This window comes from Neopsephotus bourkii, unplaced genomic scaffold (genome assembly GCF_033783945.1).
Source record: "Neopsephotus bourkii isolate Nb327-2 ecotype Australia unplaced genomic scaffold, CSIRO-AGI_Nbou_v1 NB_1820, whole genome shotgun sequence".
Taxonomy (NCBI): Eukaryota; Metazoa; Chordata; class Aves; order Psittaciformes; family Psittacidae; genus Neopsephotus; species Neopsephotus bourkii.
The window spans coordinates 3,633,312-3,659,277 of NW_026902293.1; the positions used below are offsets into that span (position 1 = coordinate 3,633,312).

Sequence of the window (25,966 nt, forward strand, 5' to 3'; positions counted from 1 at the left end):
AGGAGAAATTTAAAGCTACAGGAAGTAACTGTGATCTGTGAATGATCCACTGCCTACTGAAGACACTACAAATATTTCAATTCACCAAATTGTATATTAGATTCCAGCCACTAAAGAATCTAACAGTAATCAAACTATTCCAGGAACCAAACTATTATATCACAGGACAGAACAAAACAGTAGTGTCAAAATTTACGATTGTGACAATATATCATAACATCAGCTGAAATAAACTCAGTGTGTTTCCTCCTTTAGCTAAAGATCCCCTATGAAAATTACTTCAATGTTTTGATTTTTCTGCTAAGCTTTTACTTACCTGAATAAGATTATTTTTTGTTATTCTTCCTCTTCTGCTACTGAAATGCAGCCCTGATGATTCTATCACTAAGTGGCTGAGTTGGTCTGAAGTTATCTCCTAGGATTCCATCACAGCCCTCTAAAAGCTCAGCACCTTTAACATGTGTCCTCAGTCTACGAAATTCCTCTATCTGAAAGGCAGAAAAACAGGCATGAAAAAGCTGAGACACATTCTTCATTAATGACCAATGATCAAAATCAGCCACTTCTGCAGCTCTGATACTGTGAGTATTCGGGTACCACATGCTGAGGTCAAAATACATCATTAAACATTTAAAAATAGTTGTCAGCACTGTCAAAGCATTTAACAGAGGAAAGTAAGAAGTTTTATGCACATAGTTTGGCCATGTGCATAAACTTATCTTTTGCTTTTTAACAGCTTCTTTTGGGATCTATAACCTTCCTGGCCATTGTGTATTACACTCTATGAATCAACCTCCCAGTTGTGACATGAGAGTAATCATTCTGGTCTTCTTCAAAGAAGTGCATTTCATTAATAACTTGGCTCACTATAAATGGTTCTGAATTTCTTCCAGTGATTTATTTATTGCCTGAAACTGTTGCTTCATTTAAATAAAAATTATTTTCTAAACCAGAATTCTGAACAGACTCTCAGCTTTAGAGGAAGTCTGCTGAAATTTTATATGGAAAAATATGATTTTTTCCCATCAAAATGAAATACCCCTTCTGGTGGTTCTGTAGATGATAAGTGTACTTAGAAATCAAATACAAACAAAAAGTCAATATAAAACATTTCTATGGGTCCAAAACAAATATGTTGCTGCTTTAGACTTTTCTAAATGTGTAGGGAAGAATGTGAGCAGCTCTCATCTCCATCCCCGATATCAGCATCAAGCTCTGTGTGATAAAAAACTAAGAAAATCAATGCATATCTCAGCAATATAACACCTTATTGTTCAACACTGCTGTTTAAGAGAATTATATTTTAAATAAGCAGTTACAACTACTAAGAAATTGTGGTTGGTTTTGCTTTGGTGTATTGACAAGCTATGTTAGTGCGATACAGCAAATCTATTTGAAGGCTGACTCCTCTAGCCTGAGCCTTTGAGCCTGTACTGACCCTGTGATGCCTTACTATTCAGCTCAGCTGTGACTCGAAACAAGCTACACAAAAAGCAAAATGAAGCCTGAAGTATTTAATCATTTTATCATCTAAGAGATTATAATTTCTCCATGAAAAACACCCAGTGAAGGATTACAGAGAGGATGCAAGTGTGATTCCAGGATTAAAAGAAATGAGGTACTAAATAGCAGTTAATGGCATTTTTATTCTTTTACTGCCTACAGAGAACTCTTTTGCACTGCAACCTGGAAGACAACTGCCTTCATTGCTGTTTTCCACTCTACAGCAGAATTGATACAGACTTATTTACTTGATTTAGGGGCTAGCTCTGCTCTGCTATGTTTTCCTCAGAAAGCAGTGTTCTTAAAAATCAACACTCAGCTTCCCACAGCTGAGATATAAGACAACAGCTTAGACTCAAAAGATGAAAAGCAGAATGAACTGCAAAGTTCTTTGAAGGTTCTTTGAGAACAGAATCCTGTTTTGGATGATTTCTGTTTGTTTGTTTAAAGCAAACCGAAAACAAACCTACTACAGGCTTGGAACTGAAAAAGTCTTCAGGAGTCAGACACTAGTAAATCACTGAAAGGATTTTGTAAAGGTAGCCTCTTTCATCGTCTGAATCAACTCTCTAAAATCTGAAATACTTGCCGTTTAGGAAGGAACATTTTACAAGAATGTGGCTTTTGTTTGATCTATTGAGAATGAGACTTCAAACAAACACAGATGAAGGAGAAGGAAGAGCAGACTCTGCAAAGCTGGTATTTATGAGCTGTCTCCCACTTTTACTACAATGCTCTGCCCCAGTCCCCACAGTAAAATCTTTCTCACAGAGTTACTCCTCACAAAGCAGCTTCCAGTTTCTTCAGTCAGGAAAGTAGGACTGACCTGATCCCCATGCCTGCTCTTTAGTCTTCAGGGAAGTAAAGAATTGTAGCCCTCCTCCAAAGGGGAATTGCCTCTGAGATTGTCAGCCTCCTTGTTTAGTCCTTCATACCATGATTCAGAGACCTTCTATACACTGGGTCTACTTCACTCTTGAGAAGTAGTTCTGTCAGAAAACGACACCAGCTGTGCTGCACTAGTTCCCCTGTTAAATTTCCACGAGAAGGCAATACATGTGCCGTACACATCCTGCTCAATGTCATATGGAACTGCTTACTTTCTCCTCCCAACCCCTCACAAGTCAATGCTGTGAAGTGCACCTTGTAGGACTGCCAAGGAAACAAATATTTTAGAGGCACATGGCGAAGCATCCTTGGATATTCACATACTTTCAACAGGAATAGCCATTTATAAAAACTTTTCTCATTCTCAGAAGACACTGAGGATGACTTAGGCTTGTTCAGACTGAAATTCAGGAACGAATTCTAACCAGTGAAGAAGTAAAGCCACAATGTGAACAGTCACCATCAGTTTATATTTTGAAAAATTTTGCAAGAATGTTTTTACCACTTCCCTTTAATCAGATCTTGAAGACTTTTTTTTTTCTTCCTTAAATATTTGCTGTAGAATAGAACACACAAAACAAAGAATCTGCATGTTTTCTACAGACATTTCTTCTATATGAGGAATAGAAGCGCTATCCTTTTGCCTGAATACCTCGAACCTGTCAGAGCACTTTATTTCACAGACTACAAAAATTTTACACAATTCCCACTCCAGCACCATATGCTAGTTACTATTTCTGTGCTTCAGGAGGTCTTGGTTTTGAATGAGGTACACAAAAGGACTAGAGACCTTGCCATTCAATACAAAGCCAGTTAACTCTGACAATGAGTACAGCAGAATGACAGCTCCATGCTGCATCATTGTTTAAAATCCCTATTCTGAGTGGCTTAAACAATGTACTTGTTCTGGGCTTCAGTGAACCACAAAGCACATTATTCACAAATGTCCAGTTTTTTAAAAAATATAGTGGAGAGAAGCATGAGCTAGTCTTTTTCAATTATTTTCTGCTCCTTACTGGCCTAACAGGAATGAGTTTTCTTTTTTCTCCCATTGCATTTCAGCAATGTACAGGCATGGGTGAGGTGTCTCACAAAAGCAGTCAGCACAGCTCTTTCTGGGCTGTATATTTCAACGTAAGACATGTGAGGATGACAAAAAAAAACACAAAAGGTGAGCAGGAATATGCTAAAAGAGCACTGCAGGGTGCTGCTTCCCAGACAAGCTCCTTTCCACTGAGATCAGTAATAAAACTCCCAGAACCAGATTTCCAAAGCCCTTGTTCTCCAAGGGAGAAGAGTTGCCTGCACGCTTTATTCAGACCTCACAGAAAGACCCATGAAGGAAACAGCTCTCTGATGGAAGTGAAGCCAGTGACTTCCAATGAGGAGACAGCACTGGACTCCAGCAAAGTACATCCTAACTGTAGTCCTGGCTTGCTCTTTTGCTATTCATACAACGAACATACTCAGATGCCGGCTGCTGAAGTGAGGTGCACGTAGAGATGAATCTTCATTCACTTAACATTGATTTGGATCAGTAGCAAATCAGCTCATCAGTTGAACTTTACTATCTATAAATGCCTTCAGAAGAAACAAGAAAAGGCTTTCTACTTTGCAATGGTCAGCCTGTTATGCCTATGCTAAAATAGTTACTTCTTCATTGTTTCAAAATAAGCAAATGTGAAAATACACAGATGTGACCATGAACTAGAATTGCAATTTTCTTCTTTTTTCCCTTATGACCTACAGTTTGCTAAGCTAACCAATATTACTGTGTTAATTACAGAAAAGGAGAATATGAATGAGTATCTTGTCTCCAATATATTAACAAGCTTCATCAGAGGAAGGCAATAAAACCTATTGCATATCAGACTGTGTTAGTCTTTACTGTTTCTTTTTATTGACACTCAGAAGTTGATTATTTATGGCCTGAAAAATGAAAGTAGAAAGCCTCAGATTTGTCTCTTATCGGCTATAACCACAGATGCTACTAGTATTTATATAAATGGCTTGAACTCTCATAAGCTGTATTCATTAATATCTCATAGAAGAAAGTTCTACAAGTTAATGACACATGTAAAATAGTATATTTAAATCCATTAGAAATGCATTTGTGCTGAAATCTATGCTTTAACACTACCAGCAGGATTAATAAAATTAAATGCCTTTACCATCCTGCCATGGATGATTCAGAATGTTATATGCCATACTACGTCTCTCATTTTCCATAGAGAGAAGCCCTTACATTTCCCATCTCTCCTTAAACTGAATCTCTCATAGGCACTCTTGCTCACATGCACAAAAGAGGCCCAATACTTAACCACAGCCAAAATGCTAACTACAAGTTAAAATCTTGGATGACTAGGCTATAGCAAAGTATCCTGGCACCCTAAAAATCATATTTTGGCCATCATGGAGAACTCTCAGTCCCTTTTCCAAATCCCGGAATCACCATCTCTCACTTATTTGTTCAAACATTTATTTTCAATTGACATCTGAAAGTGGTATCTGATACAAGTAAAATTTTTATCCCATCTTGGCAAAAGTCCTTCATGTACTTACTAAGTTGTCTCTGCGCAACCTTAATTTTAATGCTGCTGCATTCATAATTATCAGTGATGATTTTTTTTCCTAAGTGATGCTGATCTACAACAAGTAGTAGTGGATCACACTGGCATAAGCCCATTCCAGTCTCTCACTCTGCTCCAGTGCCACATCTCACCTGCATACATACCTGCCTGTGGCCCCCATGAATTGTGCACTCTTTGCCACTGCAGTGGTTTTGCTGGATTTGGTTTATAACAATTTAAGACAATAAAACACAAAACAGCTACCCCTCACCTAAAGAACTCCACGGTTATGAGTCACAATCTTTTCCCCAGGCAAATATTATCTTCTGGAGACTCAGCCCCTTCACACTATGCTCCAACACCTTGTTTCCTTGTGGTAAATGAGTACGTAATAATGTTAACTAAACTCACATTTCTCTGCTTAATTCCTCTTTTATTCACCCTCTCACCAGAGAATCACAGAATCATAGAATCATAGAATGGTTTGGATTGGAAAGGACCTTAAGACCATCTAGTTCCAATCCCACTGCCATAGGCAGGAACACCTCTCCCTAGACCATGTTGGCCAAGGCTCTATTCAACCTGGCCTTCCATCTCCCACCATATGTGGATGGCTTGAACTGTGCCCTCCTCTGTGCATCGGCTGAATTAAAAGGGAATACAGACTACAAAATCTACAAGTAGCATGAAATCAAATATCATACAATGTCTCAGTGTAATAGTTATGGTCTTTATAATTCTGATTAAATACTCTTAGTTATCCATATAATACCTGGATAATTAGCTGCCAAGTTACAAAATGCAGTGTCTTTTAAAGTTATTCTGAATCTAATAATGCCAACAGAGTTCTGTTTCCTCTTTATTCAGTAGTAAGCAGCCATAAGATTTACCCTTTCACAAGCAAATAAATACCAGATTCATGATAGATACATTTAAGTTGCAGCTACCATGCAAATAAGCTTACTGGGAGCTATTGTTTTTATCATATGATTAGAACTAGGATTCAGTTTTCATTGAAAAGAAACACTGCCAAATTGTGAAAATATTGTGCTGGGATTACTAGAAAAAAAAATGGAGTATTAAAGATGAAATAATGTAAATCTGAATTTATCACCTTTAATACTTTTTTCCCTTCTGTTTGCACATGCTTCAGAGCAGGCAATGAAGATTGAGACATTCACCTTGAGGGACTCTCAATAGTTTCACTTAAATTAAACCCATGTTTCTCCAACGGGGACTCACAGCATGTGGGAGAACCATGAATTTTCATTGTTTTTACCAGGATTATTTACAGACAGTTTTGAAATGTTTTCTATAGAAAGCCTTACATGACTGCTAGATAAAATCTATAAAAAAACCCAACTTTAACATACATACATGTAAAATCAAACTTAAATAAGCAGTTTCCATGGACATATATTACAAAACAGAATTAGAAAAGCAAGACAAGTTAAATATAGTTCAGTGCAATGTAGCTAGCCTGTACTACGTTAACATTTTTCATTCTCCAGGACAGTGTCTCCCTGTGACTTTTTGTTCTTCTAACATCAAAAAGCAGTGATATTTGAAAGCTTACAATTACAAAGAATTGAATTTCTCTTGCCCATTGACTTTTTTCTTTTTCTTTCACTTAAATAAAGAATTATTTTAAATGCAGATGATAAATGATAAGGTTTTTCATCTCTGACCTTTGCATTGCTTTCAGTGACTCAAAAGGCTTAACCTTTATTTGAAAAGCCATGTACTGATCTAATGGGATCTTCAAGGAGAACAGATATAATGTCCTGATATATATATTTGCACGCTATAACCTTTAGCTCAAAACCATATTCCAAGGTCACTTTAAGCACAGCTCTTACCTGCACTTGGGACACAGTCAAAGGATAGCGGAATAATATCCAGGTGACACCTTCACTGCAGGGTGGAATGGTTAGGGAGCCCTCATACACCCAGTAGTCACGCAGAAGAGGATCTGAAATGGAAAGAAATGTGGAATTTTAATGACATTAAGGAACATCACTCTGTTTTTCAATTATGACACCTTATGACAGCCACGAGCTTCCTCATATGATGAAGTTAGTACATAGTAAGCTACAGTGTGAATTTATAACCTGCCAAGCACTGTCCACTACTTAGCTCATGTCTTCTGGTCATTCTATTGCAGTAACTTCCCCCTGCAGATGACCATTTTAAAGATGAAAATGCCACTTTAGAGATGTGAAAAATAACATGCATGATTCACTAACCTAACACAGCAAATACATAATATGGTGATAAAGAACTCCTCTTAGTGACAAAGCTACAAGACACATCTTATTTTGAAGGCAGAGGGGCTGTGGTGATCAAATTTTCACTGACTTCCACATTTAGGACATGTCTCAAGGATTATTTTATTTCATTTTTTTATAAAAATTCAGTGAAAACAGCTCAAGCCAAACTTTTCAGTTCACAATTCTGGTGACATTTTTTGAGATGCACTGGAGCCTCCTAGCTTTGGAAAAGTGAATTGAATTTCATAGGGGAAAAAAATCAAGGTTTCTTTAAGAATAAATTTGTTTTAATAAATTTATACACTTATTAATAGGTCTATAAAGAACTATTGTCTCTCAAGAAAATGTGCAATGGTTTGTCCAAGCAGAGTTTTAACTCTAAAGACAACACAACATACAACAGTTTGATGTTAATTATTTTAACGTTAATTCCTCAAAGATTTGAGTCACACTGCACTTTGCAAGACTACACAGTGCTTTCCTTTGCTGCTATAGGCCATACTCACAAATCACTCCCTGACAGAGCTTAAGATGTACGGAGAGGAAACTGCCTGACTGTAAAAGAAGGGATAAGAAACAAACCTAGAGAGGAACTGGAAACAAAGGGTGGTTAATCATGCCACGGAGAGCTAGGGGGAAGATTGTCACTGGCTTGACAGTACAGAATGTGAGACTGAAAACAAAGAAACTTGTTTGGATTACCTAACCTGTTACTGACATTTCACTACTAGCTTAGAGGAGTATCAGTAGAACTAAATCTTGCTAATGAAGCCTGTGATTGTCAGCAAATGGATTTTGGTTTGTTGAAGTAGTTTTCTTTCTCAGTTAGGGAATTACATAGCAAACCCATTGAAAGCAAGTTGCATTATCAAACAGTCAGGAGTTAAGAACTGCAAGAATTAATCCAGCCCATCCTGTGCATGCACTGTGACACTGTCTTGTTACATGATCACATATGTCTTTTCAAGAGAACCTTTCATCATTTACTTGCAAAGATGGATTATTTTGTTTTGAAAACCCTCTAATAACATTTGGATTTCTCAGCACAATATGCAGTCCTTAGTCTTCTTTTTTCCATGCTATTCGAACCCTGCTTGTGACAAGGATCAAATTTGGTCATTTTTTGCATTTCTAACGCACTCATTTCTTCAGTATCTGAGTGCTGCTAAAACGTGACTTCATTTATCCTTCCAACACCCCATGGTATGAGGAAAGACAGATTACCCCTACACTTTAAAGATGGGGACCTGAGTACAGAGAAGTTAATGTCAAATGCATCTATTCATTTGAGGTGTTCGGTATGAGATGCTTAGAACCTGATTTCTCAAGAGTAATTAACTTTCTATAGCACTTAATACAGTTAGAGCACTGCTCCCATTGACTTCAGTTGGAGGTGTAAGCACTCAGCACTTCTGCAAATCAGACCCCATGATCTCAAGTCGGGCACCTAGAAAATGAGGAACACATAGTTAGAGATGACTTATGAAAATTTTGGTTTATGTGACTCAATCAGCATCAAACAGGAACTGTGAGGCAGAGGTCCTGTAAAAAATAACTTATGGTCATGCAATTAAAAGATGCCTTATAACATATATGCACAAAGGGGCACAGGCAGCCTAAATTCCTGCAATTCCTAATTGCTGAGCACTTGACTTTGCAACCTAAATAGCATTCTTTTGATATCTATAATTGATACAGTTTCGTGTAGACCTGGAGTACTTTGAAAATTTAAGATCCTGCTACTACAGTGCAGAATTTAGCTCACAAAGATTCCTTGCAGAAACATTCATCTTGTAGAAATGTGAGGTTTTTTTAAAGTCATGTTTTTTTCAAGACAAGGTAGTGTAGTAGTAGTAGACAAGTGGTAGAGGTAGTTGCTGTTTCTTACTATTACTCTTTTAGCTATATGAATTTGAATTTGCCTCCTATTGTCACTATTTCTTGTATGCTACACAACTGTCTGCATTATGCACTGCCTTTTGATGCTGCCAAAAGGCTACCTTGGTAAGTGGGTAACCTTACGCTTCCTATTCTGTGCCAAACTAGAGAAGGCAATACACACAGCTCCCCCTTTAGATGGGATGAGAAATCATCAAGAAAATTAGGATCAGTATTGCCAGAAGTGCACGGACTACAGTATCACATCCCACTCACAGGTGCAGATGTATCATAAATTCCAAAGGGACTTCATCCCTATTCCTGTTAGCACCACTAGGTGCAAAATGTGTTACCAACTTATGGGACACACTCCCAGGCTTGCAGTTAGACTGTGCTTTAGCTCAAGATTGTCTCAGCCTCTGCAACTAGCTACTAATCCACATACTCAAAAGTAAGCAAAGACACCTACCTGGCAATAAAGAGTTGGGATTAAAACAGGGTATTGTTTTGGACTTTCCCTGAAAAGTGAATACAAATAAATCTCATGTCTAGTTTCTATTAAAATAATGATGAATGGAGCGGTAAAAAACACACTGTGTTCTCTTGTAACATTAAGACTTGAATTCCTGTGCAAAGTAACTTCATTACTAGCCCCCATTTAATCATCATTGCATTTGTCCTTGCAGCTACACAAACACGTATTTTATTCTATTTTATTTTTTATTTCTAAGGTTATCCCAACAATTTGCTAACTTTCTGCCTTTAGTACCTGAGCTCCTTCCAGGTCCCAGCCTTGAAATTCTCTACATGAAACTCAGGGTTTCTATACACACTGAATTTAAAATCCAAGGGCCAAAGTGAGCTTTGCTTTGACCGATATGGATGACAGTTAAAAGATAAAGCTGGTTTCACATATTTAATGCAAGAAAATTTTTTGTATGCCAAAAGTACATTTGATGCTGATCCTCTGAAAATTGTTATTATAACACACTCACAATGACAAGGCCTTTCATGACCTTCCTCTACTTGGCTGGCATTTCAGTAATGAAACTATGGAGTTCTAAACACTAACTGTTTTCCCTGACACCTTCATAAACAATGAGTTTGTAATCTTAAGCATCATGACTAAAGTTTACCATATATTATTTGACTGACAGATTTTCAATTCCATTCTAATAACAGCTTCTAATTTTTCTACACTTCAGCATCCACTGAGGTGAATGGCTAATGTCTCCAGACCAGTACAGAACATCTCATTAGTACATCTCAAAGTCCTTTAAAATCAAAGGTAAGAATGATTATTTCTATGTCACAGAGACATGAAGCAGAGAGATGGAAGTAACTTGCCCAAGGTCATTTAAGATAGCATCAACATTCTGGAAAGCACTCATATCTCCTCAGTCCTGCTAGGTTTATTATCTGCCCTTCAGGAGCCCCACACATACTCCACCTGACAAGACAGCATTGTGTTCGCTGATTTCCCACTGCAAGTTAATATGGGCGCTCAGTTCATCTATTCTTTTCCTCTACAAATGAAAACCAGATAGGTTTGGAGATACTGCTGCTGGTGTTTGCTAAGCATGTTGCAGTGTTTACATTCACACTGACGCCATGAAAATCACTGAAAAGGTACTATTTAAGATCAGTTACTGGTATAGGAGAACAAATTTTCTGGCAACCAGAAAAGGAAGCAACTACAAAGACTGCATATTATCTGAATACTGTAAAACGCTGAGGTTCTGATGCAGGCCACCAAATTACGTTTTTCACACATGGCTTTACTACAAACACATTTGAAACCCATCTCTTAGCTTCACACACGCTTACTTTCTCTCTGCGTGGTCAATGAAAGAAGCATTTCTTCAGACAATGCCTTACCTTGTACTGGATGTCCTGGAGAATTTCAGTCACAGCCTTTAGGCCTGCATGCTCTTTTCCTATCTGAAATACAGCAAGCAGAGATGAGTTTCAGTATTTTGCTGTTTCAGAAACTCTAAGGCAAGACACAGGTCAGCCAGAACAGTAAGTTCTGTAGTTGGTTTCAGTCAAACTACACAACATTGTGTTAACCAAACACACTGATACATGGCAACTCCAAACAATTAAACCACTGTAAAGCCACCAGTCAGAAGGAAATGAGGTAAATAACTTTAAAGCAGAAAGAGAAACTCACAGAACAAGAGACAGAGTCACGATTAAGACTTGTAAGTTTTGACTAACCCTGTTTTGCAGCATACACTGCATGTGGAGTCAAAATCCTGCAGCATCATGGCATGTAAATGCCAAGGATACAGCTTGTCCTTACCAATTTTTGTCAGAGAAATACACAGAAAGAAACAGAGTGAACATGACAGACACTTTTTGAATTTGTTCCCACAGTTTTGCAAATCTGGCCCAAGGTGAAGCTTGGGGGAGTTTTTCCCTGCCTGCAGAGTGCAGAATGGCAGATCATCTCCCTCATGGTATCCCTGGGACCCTGCCAGTGACCCCAGCAGCCTACAGCACTGCCTTTACTAAATGCACAGAAGATGGTGTTTTCAAAAGAAACCCGTTGTCAAAATAAAGAGATTCTCATTTTCCACGTATGCTGTTCAGTGTGCACAGCAATTTCAGATGCTTCTAAATTGCCCAGTCTACGATCCTGGCTTTTACATTCAGAACAATATTGCTGAAATAGGAAGACAAGAGGACAGCCTTCCACTTGATTTCTTTGCCAACACATACACATTTGAGGTGAGGAATGAAGCAGGCAAGAGTGAGAGTAGGAAAGCTAGACCCTGAAAATTTTGTTTGGTTTTTGTTTCTTTTGGAATAGAACAGCAGAGTAGTCACTGGAAGGAAACAACTGAATGTCAAACAAAACATATTTTGCTATTTCTTGGAATTTAAGAAGATTTTCTTTTGTTTCAGAATGGAATTTTAATTTTAAACCTTTAATGTGCACAAAAGATACAGAAATCACTTCAAAGACACTGTTTTAAGAATCACCAAGGGTTACACTTAAATGACACTTAAATCAATGAAAATATTTTCACGAAACTCAAAATGATGTTTTTGAGAACTGATGCAAAACTACAACATTTCCATGCCTTTGAAACAGAAGAAATGTTCACCAAATTTCCTTTCCCTACTCCTTTAATAAACAGCATAAATGCTATTATTTCTTGGTCAGTTGTAATTATACGATGCCTTTCTTGGCTAATAAAAAAGCCCTTTGGAATACTTACAAACTCTGATGAAGGTGAGAGACGAGAAGTGGAAAATGTATCATTGAAGTTTCAGATTTATTTAAGAACTTATATATAACTTTCTAACTAATTCAAAGGTTACCTCTGCTGGAATTAGAAAGTGACTTACGTAAGCAATTATTACACAGCCCTCCAGATACAAAACTGAAGACTTTCTAACTTCCATTTTTAGCATTTCTGAGTGTTGGAGCTGTAACCAACGTACCTTTATCTTCAGAGGTAAAGCTCAAAGGCACTCATAAACTCGTTATGAAATACAACAAATTAATAATATGACTGTGAAAGAAAATCCATTTGATCTAAGCATGAACTCTAAGCCTCTTCCTCAAAACCCGTTTAAATAAAACAGTTTGCCATTTCTCAGGAGGAGGATGGTGTCTGAGACTAAAACTGAAAATCTTCTTTATAATGTACATCCCTTGAAATACCTTCAATAGCAAATAGATAATGGGGCTAACTTCCAGCTGGCATTACACCTTTCTCCCCAGGAAGCTCTAAGCCTCCTTTGTCGCAGGCTTTTTCTTGGGGTCTGTGGCAAGTCTTGATACATTATCAGCCTGGCATCTCTGAAGAAGTGATGTCATCCCACCTCACATGCATTCTGTGTGAAGAAACACACTTGTCCCTGTGTTTAGAAAAGCACGAGCCTACTATTGGTTTTCAGCTGTGCCAATGGGTTAGGCTTTTTCTTCCTCTTTCCTCGCCTCCTCTGTATAGTTCCTCAATTCCCAAACAGCAGGCCTGGCCAGGAATGGAGAACAACACATCACAGATATAGTGAAGCATTTGTGCCTCTTGACAACCTCATTCTGTCTTCAGAGGAATGGAGAGTGGATATCTGCTTACAGCCAGAGTCACAGAGAGATGGCCAGTTATGTATCATCCTTTCTTTAACTAACATACTCCCAACATCCCATTTAAACAAGGATTACTTGTTTAATTCACAATGGAATTCCAATACACACACACAGAAGACATGACTGAGAAGTGTATTTCAAATAGAGTATCAGCAGTCATACATTGTTTTATGAAATCATTAAAAATGAAAGAAAATTGAAAGGAACTCATTCTCTTCAGACAAATGATAGTGCACCACAAGAAACTTACCTGCACAAACAAAGCAATAATAGCTATGCCGTGCTTCTTCCCTACTGCCTCATCAATGCTGCTGTACAGTGTGGAGTTCCAGTGCATTAGATGAAGCTAAAACAAAGCAGTGCAAACACATTCATAGAGAAATATGTTTTCTAATAAAAAAAAACACCAGCAGTTAACAATTAACAAAGACTCAGCCTGTGTGTGTGCATGCTAGAGTACACATATGTATATGCCTATGGCTATGCATGTATATATGTGGATTCCTATTATAAACATAAGCAATCCCAATGAAAAAAAAGGGTCAGCTGCAGAAAAAGTGATGTTACCAAATGTCTACAACAAAAGCGTAATTATGCTAATGATGTTAATGGTGATTTACCAAGTTCCTCACTTTGAGTACCGAAATAATGCCAGCTGATAAAGCCCACCAATTTTACCTCTCAGCCAGCACTCTTCCAAGGCAGGAGTATGATTATGGACATAGGCTGTCGAAACACACATTTGACTGTGTACTATTTTAATGTCACTTGTCTCACATTATCACCTCCCAAGATGAGTCACCCAAATGTCAGTAGTAAGAGTAGGAGAAGTGATATCAGGAAAGGTTAAACATACAGAAAGTCAAGGAGAGAAAAATGGCTGGAGGTCCACCTTAGGGACAGCAGTGAAAGGGATGCCAAAGAGTAAAATATGAGCCCTCAACCGCCTTCTCCTACATGGTAGCAGGGCCTGTAGGAGGTAATGCATGAACACAAGTCAGGCAGCAGACACAGGATAGTAAACACAAAGTCTCTCCTGGTGAGATGTCACAGCATGATTTGGGAAGTGGTGTTTGAGAATAATTCTGGAAGACAATAACTGGAAAGAGACGTTGAAAAGAGGAAGAGAGGCAGAAACGAAGGCGGGCTGAAGGAAGCAAGGGAGGAAGGGAGGGAAGGAAGAAGGGAGGGAGAGAGGGAGAGAAGGAGAGGGAGGGAGGGCAGTATCTACTGTACTGAGAGGTAATATGCATTTCAAATACGAGTTTTTCCAGCACTAATGCTAAAATGCAATCTCTGTGGCTGGGTCTGATAACATTGCAAAGCTTCAACATCCTGAGCACAGCTGCTTTGAAGTTTATCTGCCAACAACTTTTGCACATTTCAGATAGATAGAACAGCTAAAAAATACAAACTCTTAGATTTAATTCCCGTTGTAAAATAGTGATCAATGCTTTGCTCAGTCATGTGTCTAAGAAGTTAAAATGTCACGCTGTTATCTAACATTTTTTCCACCTTCAGCAAAATTAGTTTTTAAAACAGATAGTGTGCCTTCCGATTTTGTGTTTCATTTCTGCACAGTTACAGCCTCTCTGAAATGCTTATTGACCCTCAGACAACAGGAGTTTAACCAGGCACCTCAGCATTTCAGAAGACCAGTTCCTCAAGCAATCACTCTCCCTTTATTTAAACTCTGATGAGAATTCTGGGCACTCTTGATGACTGTCATTTCAAAAGTCAATACAAAATTTTAAATTAACATACTGTAAATCAAATTCAGTTCCAAATTATCACACAAATAATTCCATTCCTGCTGATCAAAGGTATCTGCTGTGCTAAAAATATGAAACATTTTTCTTTAAGAATATCATAATCCCTTTGTACATGAGAACACTAATACAAATGTACTTGCCCACAGCTACAAAACTTCTAGACATACAAATGCTCCGTTAGAACTAAGCTATCTATTGCCCATGGATTTACTTGGTGCAATGTACTTTATCAGCTATAAAGAGCTTTGCTACACATTTGATTTGCCTTTGGCTTTTAAAGGAACAAAACCGCAGGATCAAATAATGAGGCTTTAGTCTCCCAGGCTCACGTAAGCAGACACAGAACTACCACCACCCGAGGAGACAGAGCCGGAGCACCGCATTTTCCCAAAGACTAGCCTGGCGTTTCCATCAGCTATCCACTAGAGGGGGCTCAGGGAGCCCCACAGTTCTCACCTAAACCCTGCCGTTAAGAAGCAAACACGAAAAAGAAAGGCTAGGGCGACTCGCAGTCGGGATGGCAATGCCCTTGGTGCAGCGAGAACCGCGCAGCATGGCACCGGGACGCGGTTGGTTGGACATGTCAAAGCAAGCTTGTCCTTTGGTAGCTGGAACAATAGCGCTGAGGGCGATCGCCAAATGTAATGAGACCATGACTTTGACTGTGTCAACAGGCGGGTCTTGGCTAAAGCTGCCGTGGCTTTCAGTGTGTTACACTCCTTTGCAGGTGAAGTCTAATCTGACGTTTGTCAGCATTCCGACAACACTGGATTTTTTTTCTGAAGCTTTTAAAGCAAAATGCTGAGCCCCAGCAATAGGAAAATGAGCAAGAGCTTCTGATCATACCAGCAATGACTACAGTTCATCCAGAAATAGACTGCTGTCCTGTCCTAGGCAAGCAGGCTTATGAGGACAGACTTTCCTATGACAAGGCCATATAGCAGTTAGAAAAATGATACCAAAACCTCTGTGTAATACTATAAAACATGAATAGGTCTAGAATTAGTCTGTAATTTGTAATCAGAACTAGTAGCCTAACAGGAAGACATGCTGCAAAATATACTGAGCTGCTACTTAAACGGGGGGGGGGGCCCCCCCCCACAGCGCAAAAAGCCCTGTGGCTGGAACTGCTTTCCAAGGCACATACCTACTGGCCAGCATCTCCTCCCACATCTTCAACGGACGTAGGGAGAGTAAGTTAAGTATTAGCTATGCATTTTATGAGTGTATTTAGGGCTCTGAATCCCCTCCAGGCCTCCTTTTCTTCTACCAGCTCAATAGAGGCCAGGATGGTCTACTAAAAAAACCCCAGCGTCAGAGAGACAGAAAAGGGATCTACTTAAGGCTACTGTAGACACCCCGAAATTAATTTTAGGTTTAGTAACCAACATTACTAAATGTATCATGAAAAATGGCCCGCTGACCTGATCCAGCAGCAAATTTATTACATTCCCATGTTCTGAAGCAAGGTGATATTTGAAATAGCTATTCAAAGAAAAGGTTCTGTCATTAGGGATTTACAAACAGAAATCAGACAGGCAACCTAATGGAAAATAATAATTAATACCATAATATTTCCTAACAACATGCCAACAGGCTCCACATCTTTTGCTCTCTGGTAAGACCATGCATGCACACTGAAATAAATAAATGGTTGTCAACATGCACTTAAATAAATGGAAGTCAAATCAAATTAATTCTTCTACAGAGCAGGAAAAATATTGCTCAGATGGGGGCTGGGTAAGTACACAAAAAAGTGATTCATAAAGGGAAATATTACCAAGGAAGTGGTAAGGCCTGAGTGTAGCACAGTGTTGCTTTCAAGTTGTGGTTTATCCTGTGTATCTGTGTGGTTCCCTGGAGCTGTTCTGCCTTTTGTTGGCTCTGGTTTTGTTTGTAACATGACATCAGATGAAAACATCAGATAACAGTTTAAAAAAAAGATAGCAAAAAGTCCACAAACATTACAAAATTTGAACTCTAGAGAGTACAGTCCACTAACAACATGGCCTGTAACTCTTGTTAATATTTTATGGGAATCAGATGTGCACAGAGGAAAGACTCAAGTGCTTTTACAAATCTTGAAACTGTCAATGTAATATAATGGCCATGCAGATTGACAGCTTCATACCCATGCATCTGTATCTTACAAGTAGGAATAGCAAGAAAGGCTTATTAGATTAGTGCTCTGTGTTTCTGGTAACCTTCAGTTTCACGTTGGTTTGAGACAGCTACATAAAAAGTGCATACTCACAAGGGGTGCCAGTCTCTGATATGAACATAACCATGTGGGGTTTTTTAAATAATCAGCTGCAGTGTGTTGGCAGCTTACCATTGTGTGGTTTTCATTCAGAGCACAAACAAGCTGCACATGCCAGTGAAGCAGGAGAGGCTCTGCTCAACTTGTTAGCTAATGTTTTGATACTCAGTAGATATGATGGTTCTATACAACCAAAATGAGTCAGCTATGCTGTCACTGATTATTGGTATCTGGCTCAGCATGCCAGACAGTATATTTTTACAATAAATAATCAGAAAATTGTGACAAATGCCTTTGAGCATTCAAAAAAGGCATTTTTCTCTTAGGCAAGTTAATAATTTGGAGCCTTTTAATATTCCAGCTGTAAATCAAAGAATTGTAGCAGTGACTTCCTTAAAATCAGATAAGCTGTAAACTCATGAAGACAAATAATAATAAAGTGCTGATAAAGTAGATTTGCTCTGTGAAGGGACTGGAGGGGCTCTCCTTCACAGGAAAGATTAAGACATTATTCCAGGTAGCAGATGAAACCCCACAGAAGGATTATTCTGCATTGAACATATTCTGAGAATCTTCCCAATTTTCATCCAGTCCCCACTCAACAAAAAGACTACTGATCCCAGTCCTAATGTCCTTGCTTAGGAAAAGCTGACACTGACATGAACAAGGGGCCCATCTCAACACAACATTCTCAAAACTAAGTAAAGATTTGAGATTCTGGCTTTAAAATCAACAAACAAATTAAAACCCTACACTTGAATCCATTCCTTTCTCTACTACACATATCTCTTTTATGTCAATATGAAAAAGGACTGGGATGGTAAATTTTTACACAGAATCAGTCCCTGGAATGACAGATTCTGGCAGGAATCAGCGTTACTGTGTATGACCTAGCACATTTAGCTGTTCTGAAAGCCAGTTTCTCTCTAATAAAAAACAAAGTTGCAAAAACACACACATTTTTCGGGTCTGGGGCACTGCCTACTCTGTGGAAATCTGCAGGGTCCTAAGCTCACTAAGAGCAAAAAAATGATCCTTTACGCTCTATTGCTGATCTTACTTTATTCCCAGCTCACACATAGAAACATACAATGACAGGATAATTTATTTGGAAGTGGCCTCTGAAGTTCAACTGCCTCCTTCCCCCATTCACAGCAGCACCAACTTCAAAGTTAGCTGCTAATTCAAAGTCATCATGAGATCATGCTTTGATCAAGGCAACATGAGATCAGGTTCCTCAGGGCCTTGTCTGACCAAGTTTGCTCATCTCCAGCAATGACGATTCTACAACTTTTCTGGGTAACCTGTTCTATGACTACCCTCCCCCATCTTAAAGCGCTTTTTCCTCCTTGCACCTAATTGGAATCTCTCTTGTTTCAACCTGTCCCTCACATTTTGCCCTTTCACACTCCCAGGAATCTCTGTTCAGGAGCCCAGGCATGAATTGCCCATGACTACCAAAGTGATGCTCCTTGACTGACTGCTGAATGACCCCTCTTTCTCAGACTCTCTCAGTCATCCACCTATGTGAATGGCCATGTTTCACCTGTAAGCTTACTTTCACCTAAGCTTACCTGATTCTTGCAATGTCAGGACAGTTGCTGCTAGCTCTATTCCTTACCGCAACATGCTAGTGTGCATCTGTCACACAAGTGCCAGAGCAAACACGAGACAGGCTCATCCCATATAGAAAAATACACACTGAAATATATCACAGCTCCTCTTTTGTTATGACATACCTGATTAATGGTAAGAGGAGAAGGACTGTAGTCCAACGTTTCTGCACTCTTATATAATCTTAATGTTACAAATTTAACATAACTCTGCACAATTTGGAATGACTTATTACCATAAAAAGGAGCCCACATAGAATTACTGCTTTCTTTATGAATGTTTGCTGCTAAACTACTGAAACCCTAATTTATTACTGGGATCCCTACAAAACACTGTTCAATCTATAGTGTTTCCACTGGCTATGCCAGGCAGTTGGGAAGAAAGTTGGGAGTCAAGGAGAAATGTGCCAACAAAACCTCTCCTGACCTCCCTGGCACCAGCCATAGGCCCTACAGGGGACTCGTGAGATAAAACCACCCACAGCTGTGGCAGGAGGAGGCCACACGGAACACCTGCCCAGCCCGGGTGTAGGTCCTGCCTCAACCTCATTTGTAATTATAGTCCATATTGCAAGAGGGTGTGACACAGGGGATCCTTTTGTTCAGTTCGTTCCTGTTTATGCTCTACACACTATAGAAGATGATAATTTTTAAATAATTACCTCTTCAGACCTGCACACTGACCTATTATACATCAGATAGTGATACTATCATCACCAGGCTTGCTTTAATCTATGCTGCTGTCGCAATCACCCATTGTACTTTTTCCACTGCCTACATTCTTAGTCTTTACTAAGGAGCTACTTATTACAAAAGCTTCTTTCTTCAATGCATTCTGCATCATGTGTAAAATAATCTTTGGGAAAGCTTTGTTCCTTGGTCAGGACTAGGTTATGCAGCTACTTCTTGTTAGCTGTGCATCTAGCAATTACAAGCTCCAGAAAAGTCTGCCTATTCTAGTAATGTTACAGGATAAGTGATCTAAGGATGAGACATACGTTAGTGCTCATATATTCCAAGTCTTATTTCAATTCACATAGGCCGCATTTCAGAAGACTAATAAGCAAATATTGCATTAACATATCTTAACCAGAGTTGCATCTAAAACATGTAAGTCTGGAAATTTTGAACATATTTCTTTTTGCCATATTTCTGTCACTGATGAGAAAGACAGTGGAGCTGAAATTCTGTTTTGTTTCCACATAAACATCATCTCAGGGATGAATCTATATCCCTAAGGTAAATTAAAGAAGCTTTAGAGCTGCTCTGCTGAAGATCGTAGATCTAAGAACTGTTGTACTGAGCTCACGCAAGCTTGCTAGATATTAGTATATTCCAGTTTCATTCACAATATGCCATAAAAGCTGAGGAGGGAACAGTACAGGTGGGAAACTCTGGCTACCTAACTAGGGCCAGCATAAAGTCTTTTTCCTAGGTTGAGAGGATGAAATAAAGCTGACGCTTTCAGCTGGTAATAAGGGAAGGCAACACAGCCTACTTGTACAATAACGATGTGTAATTTCAACATCAGAAATATTTCATAGAAAACATCACAGGAGGACAAAATGTGGAAAAATTGTGTCTTGCTATTATATACACACACAAGAATTTATGACTTGATACTTGACTTGGCACTGAATTGTTTCAGGAAGCAATTGACTAAGCTGTTGGCAGTGACCATAACATACAGTAATTAAGTTCCAAATCCTCACAAGGGGACCAAACCAAGAATATGACCAGGGCACAAAGCTTTAAGAAAAGTGATTAAGAAAAAAGAAAGTTAGTTATTAACAGCCTGAAGGAGAGGTTTAGGAAATTAAAGTTAATGGAATTGATACAGAGGCTGTTTGAAAACGTCTTAGGAGAAGCAGGAGTATGTGTACATACACCATGCCACAAAAAAAAAAAAAAAAAAAAAAAAACCAAAACCCCATAAAACCTTAACAAAGTCTTCATGGTTAAACATTACAGTTCAGTCAAGGTCAATATGCTTCCTTTGAAAATGCAAAAGCAAATAAAAGAAAATTACTCGATCATGAACTCTGGGCAAAATCAAGAAAAGGATGAAGCAGCAGCCAAGGGAGTTAGGCTCTTAATCAGTAGACTTGGTTTATGCCTGCAGACTTGAATTTTTCAAGGCTTTTGTTGTGAATAGATGGCAAAATGTCACCAAATCTCAGCAGAAATTGAGCCTCCAAAATTTCACAGATCCTTGCCATTAAAAAAAAGTTTGAAAAGGATAACTCTGTCTATCTTTAAATGCAGTGCTAAGTTCAGCACTGAGACAACTGAAAGCAGCAACAAGAAACACAGATGACAACACCATTAGCATTAAAAACCTGCTTATCAATACGTAACATAGGAGAAGGGAAAGCCCAGCTGCTTCTGAACTTCTGCCTGTTACAATTTACTGAAAGTGTTAAAGATCTAGCAGGTCTAGTCTGTGGGCTGACCATCAGGCTTTGTACAGAACAAGATGACATTCCCTGAACAAAGAAGTCTGTAATCTAAAATCAGAAAAATTAGAACAAACAAATCAAGTTGGAGCAGAGTCCAAGGTATCCTGGAAACACTATTTAAACAATTTTGCGGTCACAGTGTGAAATACTATACGTCTCAGCTCAAAAACTAAATTCACACCTACAACATGCAGAACAGATACTTGACTGGGACATCATAGTCCAGAACGCTTGCTGACTGGTGTTCTCTCCACAAGTATCTTTGAAAGAGGGCAGAACTGTAACTTGACAGTAAATAAATTCTTTTAATTGGATCATAAAAGGAAGGTATTCATATCTTCCAAAATCTGTTTTCTTTCCAAAAAGCCAGCCAAGCAACAGCAGAAGTAGCCTAGGCAATTGTGCGGCATACCTTCAGGTGTGCCCCTGAAAAGGCAAGGAACAGTGCGACTACTGAATTATTTGCAGCATCTCAGGCAACACTCTTGCAATTGCTGTGGCAAATTGCTTGTTCTAAAGAAGTAGCTATACTGAAAAAGAATAATAAAAACATTGCAACATCTAATAGTAAGCAGGAATCTGTGTTCCCTTTGAACAGTGTAATCACATGCAGTAGCCTCATTTCATATAAGACAAAGAACCACAGGCCCACTGAAAAAATGAAAGTAACAGGAAGCACTGACATACATGGAAAGACTCAGAAGGCTGCAGCCACAAACAGTAAGCTAAAAAGGAAAGTTATGGGAAACATAAAAAATCCACTCGAGTGGTGTTCTTTCTGTTCTGGCAAAAGATGCCAAAAGGTTCTTCAACAAATAAAACAAAAAAAAATAATTTAAACACAATTCAGAAAGGAAAAGCAGGTCAAATCCAGTGTCTCTTGTCTAACCACAGATGGGCTGACTCTTCAGGGAGAGGCTTCATTTCTACCATATACAAGGCTAGGAAACAGGAAGGGGACACATGAAGGATGACACAAAGCTGAACACCACAGCAGTTCTCAGCACTAACAGGGAGGCAAAAATTATCTTCATGGTAACAAAACCACACCAATGTCTTTACCTATCCTGAGTTTCTGTGAAGGACACCAGTCTTCAGAAAGCTTTGCAAACCCCCTGTAGATCTTTTTTGTTCAGGCCTTGAATAGAAGATCAAAATATCTCCTTGATTGCCTATGAAAGCTGCTGACATACGACATCAGCTTGCCTGTTTCTTAGGAAAACCATTGGCAATACATCGAAGAGTGTAGGGGAATCTGAGGATGCTGTAATTCATAATCCGTGTGTATTTATTTTTTCTTCCCATTTGAAAGCACAGGCACTGCTTATTTCTACTGGCAGGCACAGGAGATGAAAACAGGAATTAATCAAAAATTAACATTTTTCCAACTGTAATAAAAGTATGCAGGCTAAGAAAAGGAATGAAAAAGACAAAATACCCTTGTTTCTATCTCTTTTGCTAATAACCTAATCGATAAGAAAACGAAAAGCTACACAGTTGTTACTGTCAAATTCATAGGTCAGACTCTTCGCTGTGCCAACTTTCTGGTCAGTGCATGAAGCAAGGAGCACACAGAGAAGTTTATTGTTCCCTGATACTACATCTAGCCCCAGCAAACATGTAGGCTGAGGTGCCCTGGGTATGCCCTTACCTATGCTGACAGTAACAAATACACATTTAAGCTTTTCTTTTTCCTTCCCTTGAACTATGAGGGCCAGTAAGGAAAATGCAAGCGCTTTAGTGCAGGACTCTCCAGCCTGCTTTCACTCTGGATTCTTGCAAACCTGAGTGGGTGTGGGTGTGTGTCTCCATGTGCTTTTATATAAAGCTCCTTTATAGCTCCACAGTTAGAAAGCACGAAGCTTGGATAAAGGACTGGCCCTTGATGAATAGCTGGCAATATTACATCAAGAAGTCAGAAAACACAAAGTGCTATCAGTTAAGCATTTAATTCTGGAAGTGTTATTTATATGACTAAGCATTTAATATAAGCATGTCCAATTCCACAAAGTGTTGGTGGCACTCTGGTGTCTTGGATTTAAACCCAGACCGTATGTAGAAGGATTTAAATCACTGATTTAATTTTCAACAATAGATTCTCTAATGAAGGCAGAATAAAAAGCACTCCTTCCCTGCTAATTTATTAAGTTTTATTAGTGACCGTTTTGAATCCCTGTGTTTCAAAGCTAAGGGTCTCTAAAGAGATGAGAATCTGCAGCTGAATTTTATCTTCTTAAACCATAATCTTGACTGCTCTCTAGTGAGCGACTGCTCTTCCATACTACACTCCTCTAGGAAACTCTGTCAGGCTTTTTCCTGTAATATTGGCTAAGCTTCCATTGAAATAATAAACTTCATTATACACCTCCAACAGTTTTCTCTCAAACTGCTAGTATGCACATTGCATAATGGTGTTATACTTTTCTCCTTCCCCACAGTTCCATAAACTCCCTAAATTTTATCAAACTTCAACTGTTCCCCAATCCATTTCATTATGTGGCTTGATGCTGGCACAGCAAAAAGGCAGGAATGACCAGTGAGACTCTCTCATTGTCAACAGTGTACCCTGCAGACTAGGGCATCAGACAGCCCCACAGTTAAAATGCTGCACTGGGATTTACAGCCTAAGTTAGGTATTTCAGTACTACAGTGTCTGAAACTCTTAGAATTCAAGCATCTAGGAATCATGAGTCAGTCCTCTGTCAGTTTTGAAGAAGGCATCATGTGTGACCATGGCTAAACAACTTAATCCCTTTGAACTTGTTTTCTACCAGTTTGTTTGCAATAGCAGAACTTGTCTCCCTTGTACTGATGTTTTAAGGATTAAATTATTTGTGCTTGTGAAGGACTCAGGCATGACAGCAAAAGCTTATGTAAACCTTCAAAGGTTTTCACCTCTTAGATGATCTACAAGATTCATCCTTTACCTCTCAAGAGCCATGAGTGCACCATTAGAGCAAATAACATAAAATTTTGGGTTTAGCATTAGAAAGCTATTATAACTCAGGGTATTCACTCATGCACCAGGGCCACCCTAGGAAATGGTCCTGACTCAAGCACGAAGTGTGGAAAATGGGAAAACAGGGAATCTCCTTTCTCAGCTTCTTCCACAAGTGACAGGTCTTAGACAGAAAAGCAGTCAGGCCTAGTGGTTAGGGCTAAGTGCTAAGGAAAACCAAACAGGAAAACCAAGGCACCAGGAAACTTAAGTAAGATAGAAGCAGAGTGCCAGCAACGATCATGGAAGAAATTAGAAAATCATGTACAACTGAAGCAAATTGTGTCAAAAGCACACAGCAAGGAAAATGACAAGGAAGAGACAAGAGCAGCCATCTTCTTGCACTCAGACCCGGGTTTCAATTCTCTTCAGAAGCGCCATCTCCTAAGTCATTACACAAGCTCTTCTCTTACAGCAGAGAGAAAACATATGCAGCCATATTAGAATGGGGTTCGCAATAAGGGATGCCATGATAGCAGCCTCTATATCCAAAAGTACAAGCACTGTTACCAAGACACTTGTATGAGAAAGGAGAAGGCAATGCTGTACTTTTGCTCGGGGACTTGAAAAGATTCACATCTTTTTGAAAAGCATCAAGGGCTATGTTGTTTCCTTTGTTCAGTCACTTGCCCACCTCACCACCAGACCTGTTACTACAGGCTGCAACTGAACATTGTGTCGCAGCCAAGCACAACTGCAACATAATTTCGTGCAAAATGTCTATTACATGTGAAGCACAAAAACTGTCTTCAGCTTATGGCAGAACTAAATCAATGAGCTGAGGTAAGACAGAACAGGGAGCCCAGAGAAGGGCTTTCCTTCAGACACTCTTCATTTTCTTTTCATTTGCATTTCCTTCACCCAACTTCTCTCCACCTGTGACATTTCTCCTTAGAAGAATTCTGTTCAGTCACCTGTAGTTTGGACCATTTATTTCTTAAAAGAATACTGAAATTCTCTATACTGGTAGAAGTTACAGACTGCTGCAACTGCCACCTCAGAAGGGTTTTAGGTGCACATGAGCCATGGAGCTTTTACACACACAACTCACTGTTAATAAGATTAACTCATAAAAGGGAGACAAAAGGATAAAGAAGCTTCAGGACACGCTGTTAATGCCACTCTTCTCTGGCTTGGCGTCCTGCAGCTTGTACATCATTTACGATCCAACAAATAAATTGCAGATATTGCACAGAACTGAATTCTCATTTGGTATCTCTGAAGATGTGCACAGTTCTTCCACAGGGCTTAACGGAGCATTTCTCAGGTGACAGCCATGATAAAAGCATGTTTGTGCTAGCACATCAGCCCATTTTTGCACCTGTTTTCACAAATCCGTAATACAAAACACATAGAATGTATTCCCTAAAAAATTCAAACTGTATATGACTGAACAAAGCAAGGGCCAATCCAAGCTCATATTGACAAATTACGTAGAAACGAGGTACACTTCAGAGACTGCATGTGCCTCTTTAGGTCAAATTAACTCTCAACCACAATAAAAACGTAATACTGAAAGAGCTCAGCAACTAGCAGTGTCAAGAGTCATAAGCTCCTCATGTGTGCTTTTATAATGATGGTAATTTTGGTTTTCTTTTGTTGCTGGTTTTCTGTTTCTCTGTATACTGGGAGGGGACGGAGACCTCCTAG

At 39.0% G+C, this 25,966-nt stretch overlaps 1 protein-coding gene across 3 annotated transcripts in view; it reads right to left on the reverse strand.

The window, feature by feature from the left end:
* CA8 (carbonic anhydrase 8) overlaps nucleotides 1–25,966 on the reverse strand; it is a 52,532-nt gene that overhangs the window by 14,313 nt on the left and 12,253 nt on the right. For 2 of the 3 annotated variants that reach the window (XM_061342760.1, XM_061342758.1), the window contains exons 4-8: nucleotides 13,465–13,560; nucleotides 10,988–11,050; nucleotides 9,579–9,627; nucleotides 6,821–6,933; nucleotides 317–488 (exon numbers count right to left, since the gene is read on the reverse strand). In XM_061342760.1, the coding sequence (XP_061198744.1) occupies nucleotides 354–488; nucleotides 6,821–6,933; nucleotides 9,579–9,627; nucleotides 10,988–11,050; nucleotides 13,465–13,560 (456 nt within the window). In that variant the 3' untranslated portion in view covers nucleotides 317–353. The remainder of the gene's footprint in view (nucleotides 1–316; nucleotides 489–6,820; nucleotides 6,934–9,578; nucleotides 9,628–10,987; nucleotides 11,051–13,464; nucleotides 13,561–25,966) is intronic. The other variant, XM_061342759.1, reaches the window with a different exon arrangement.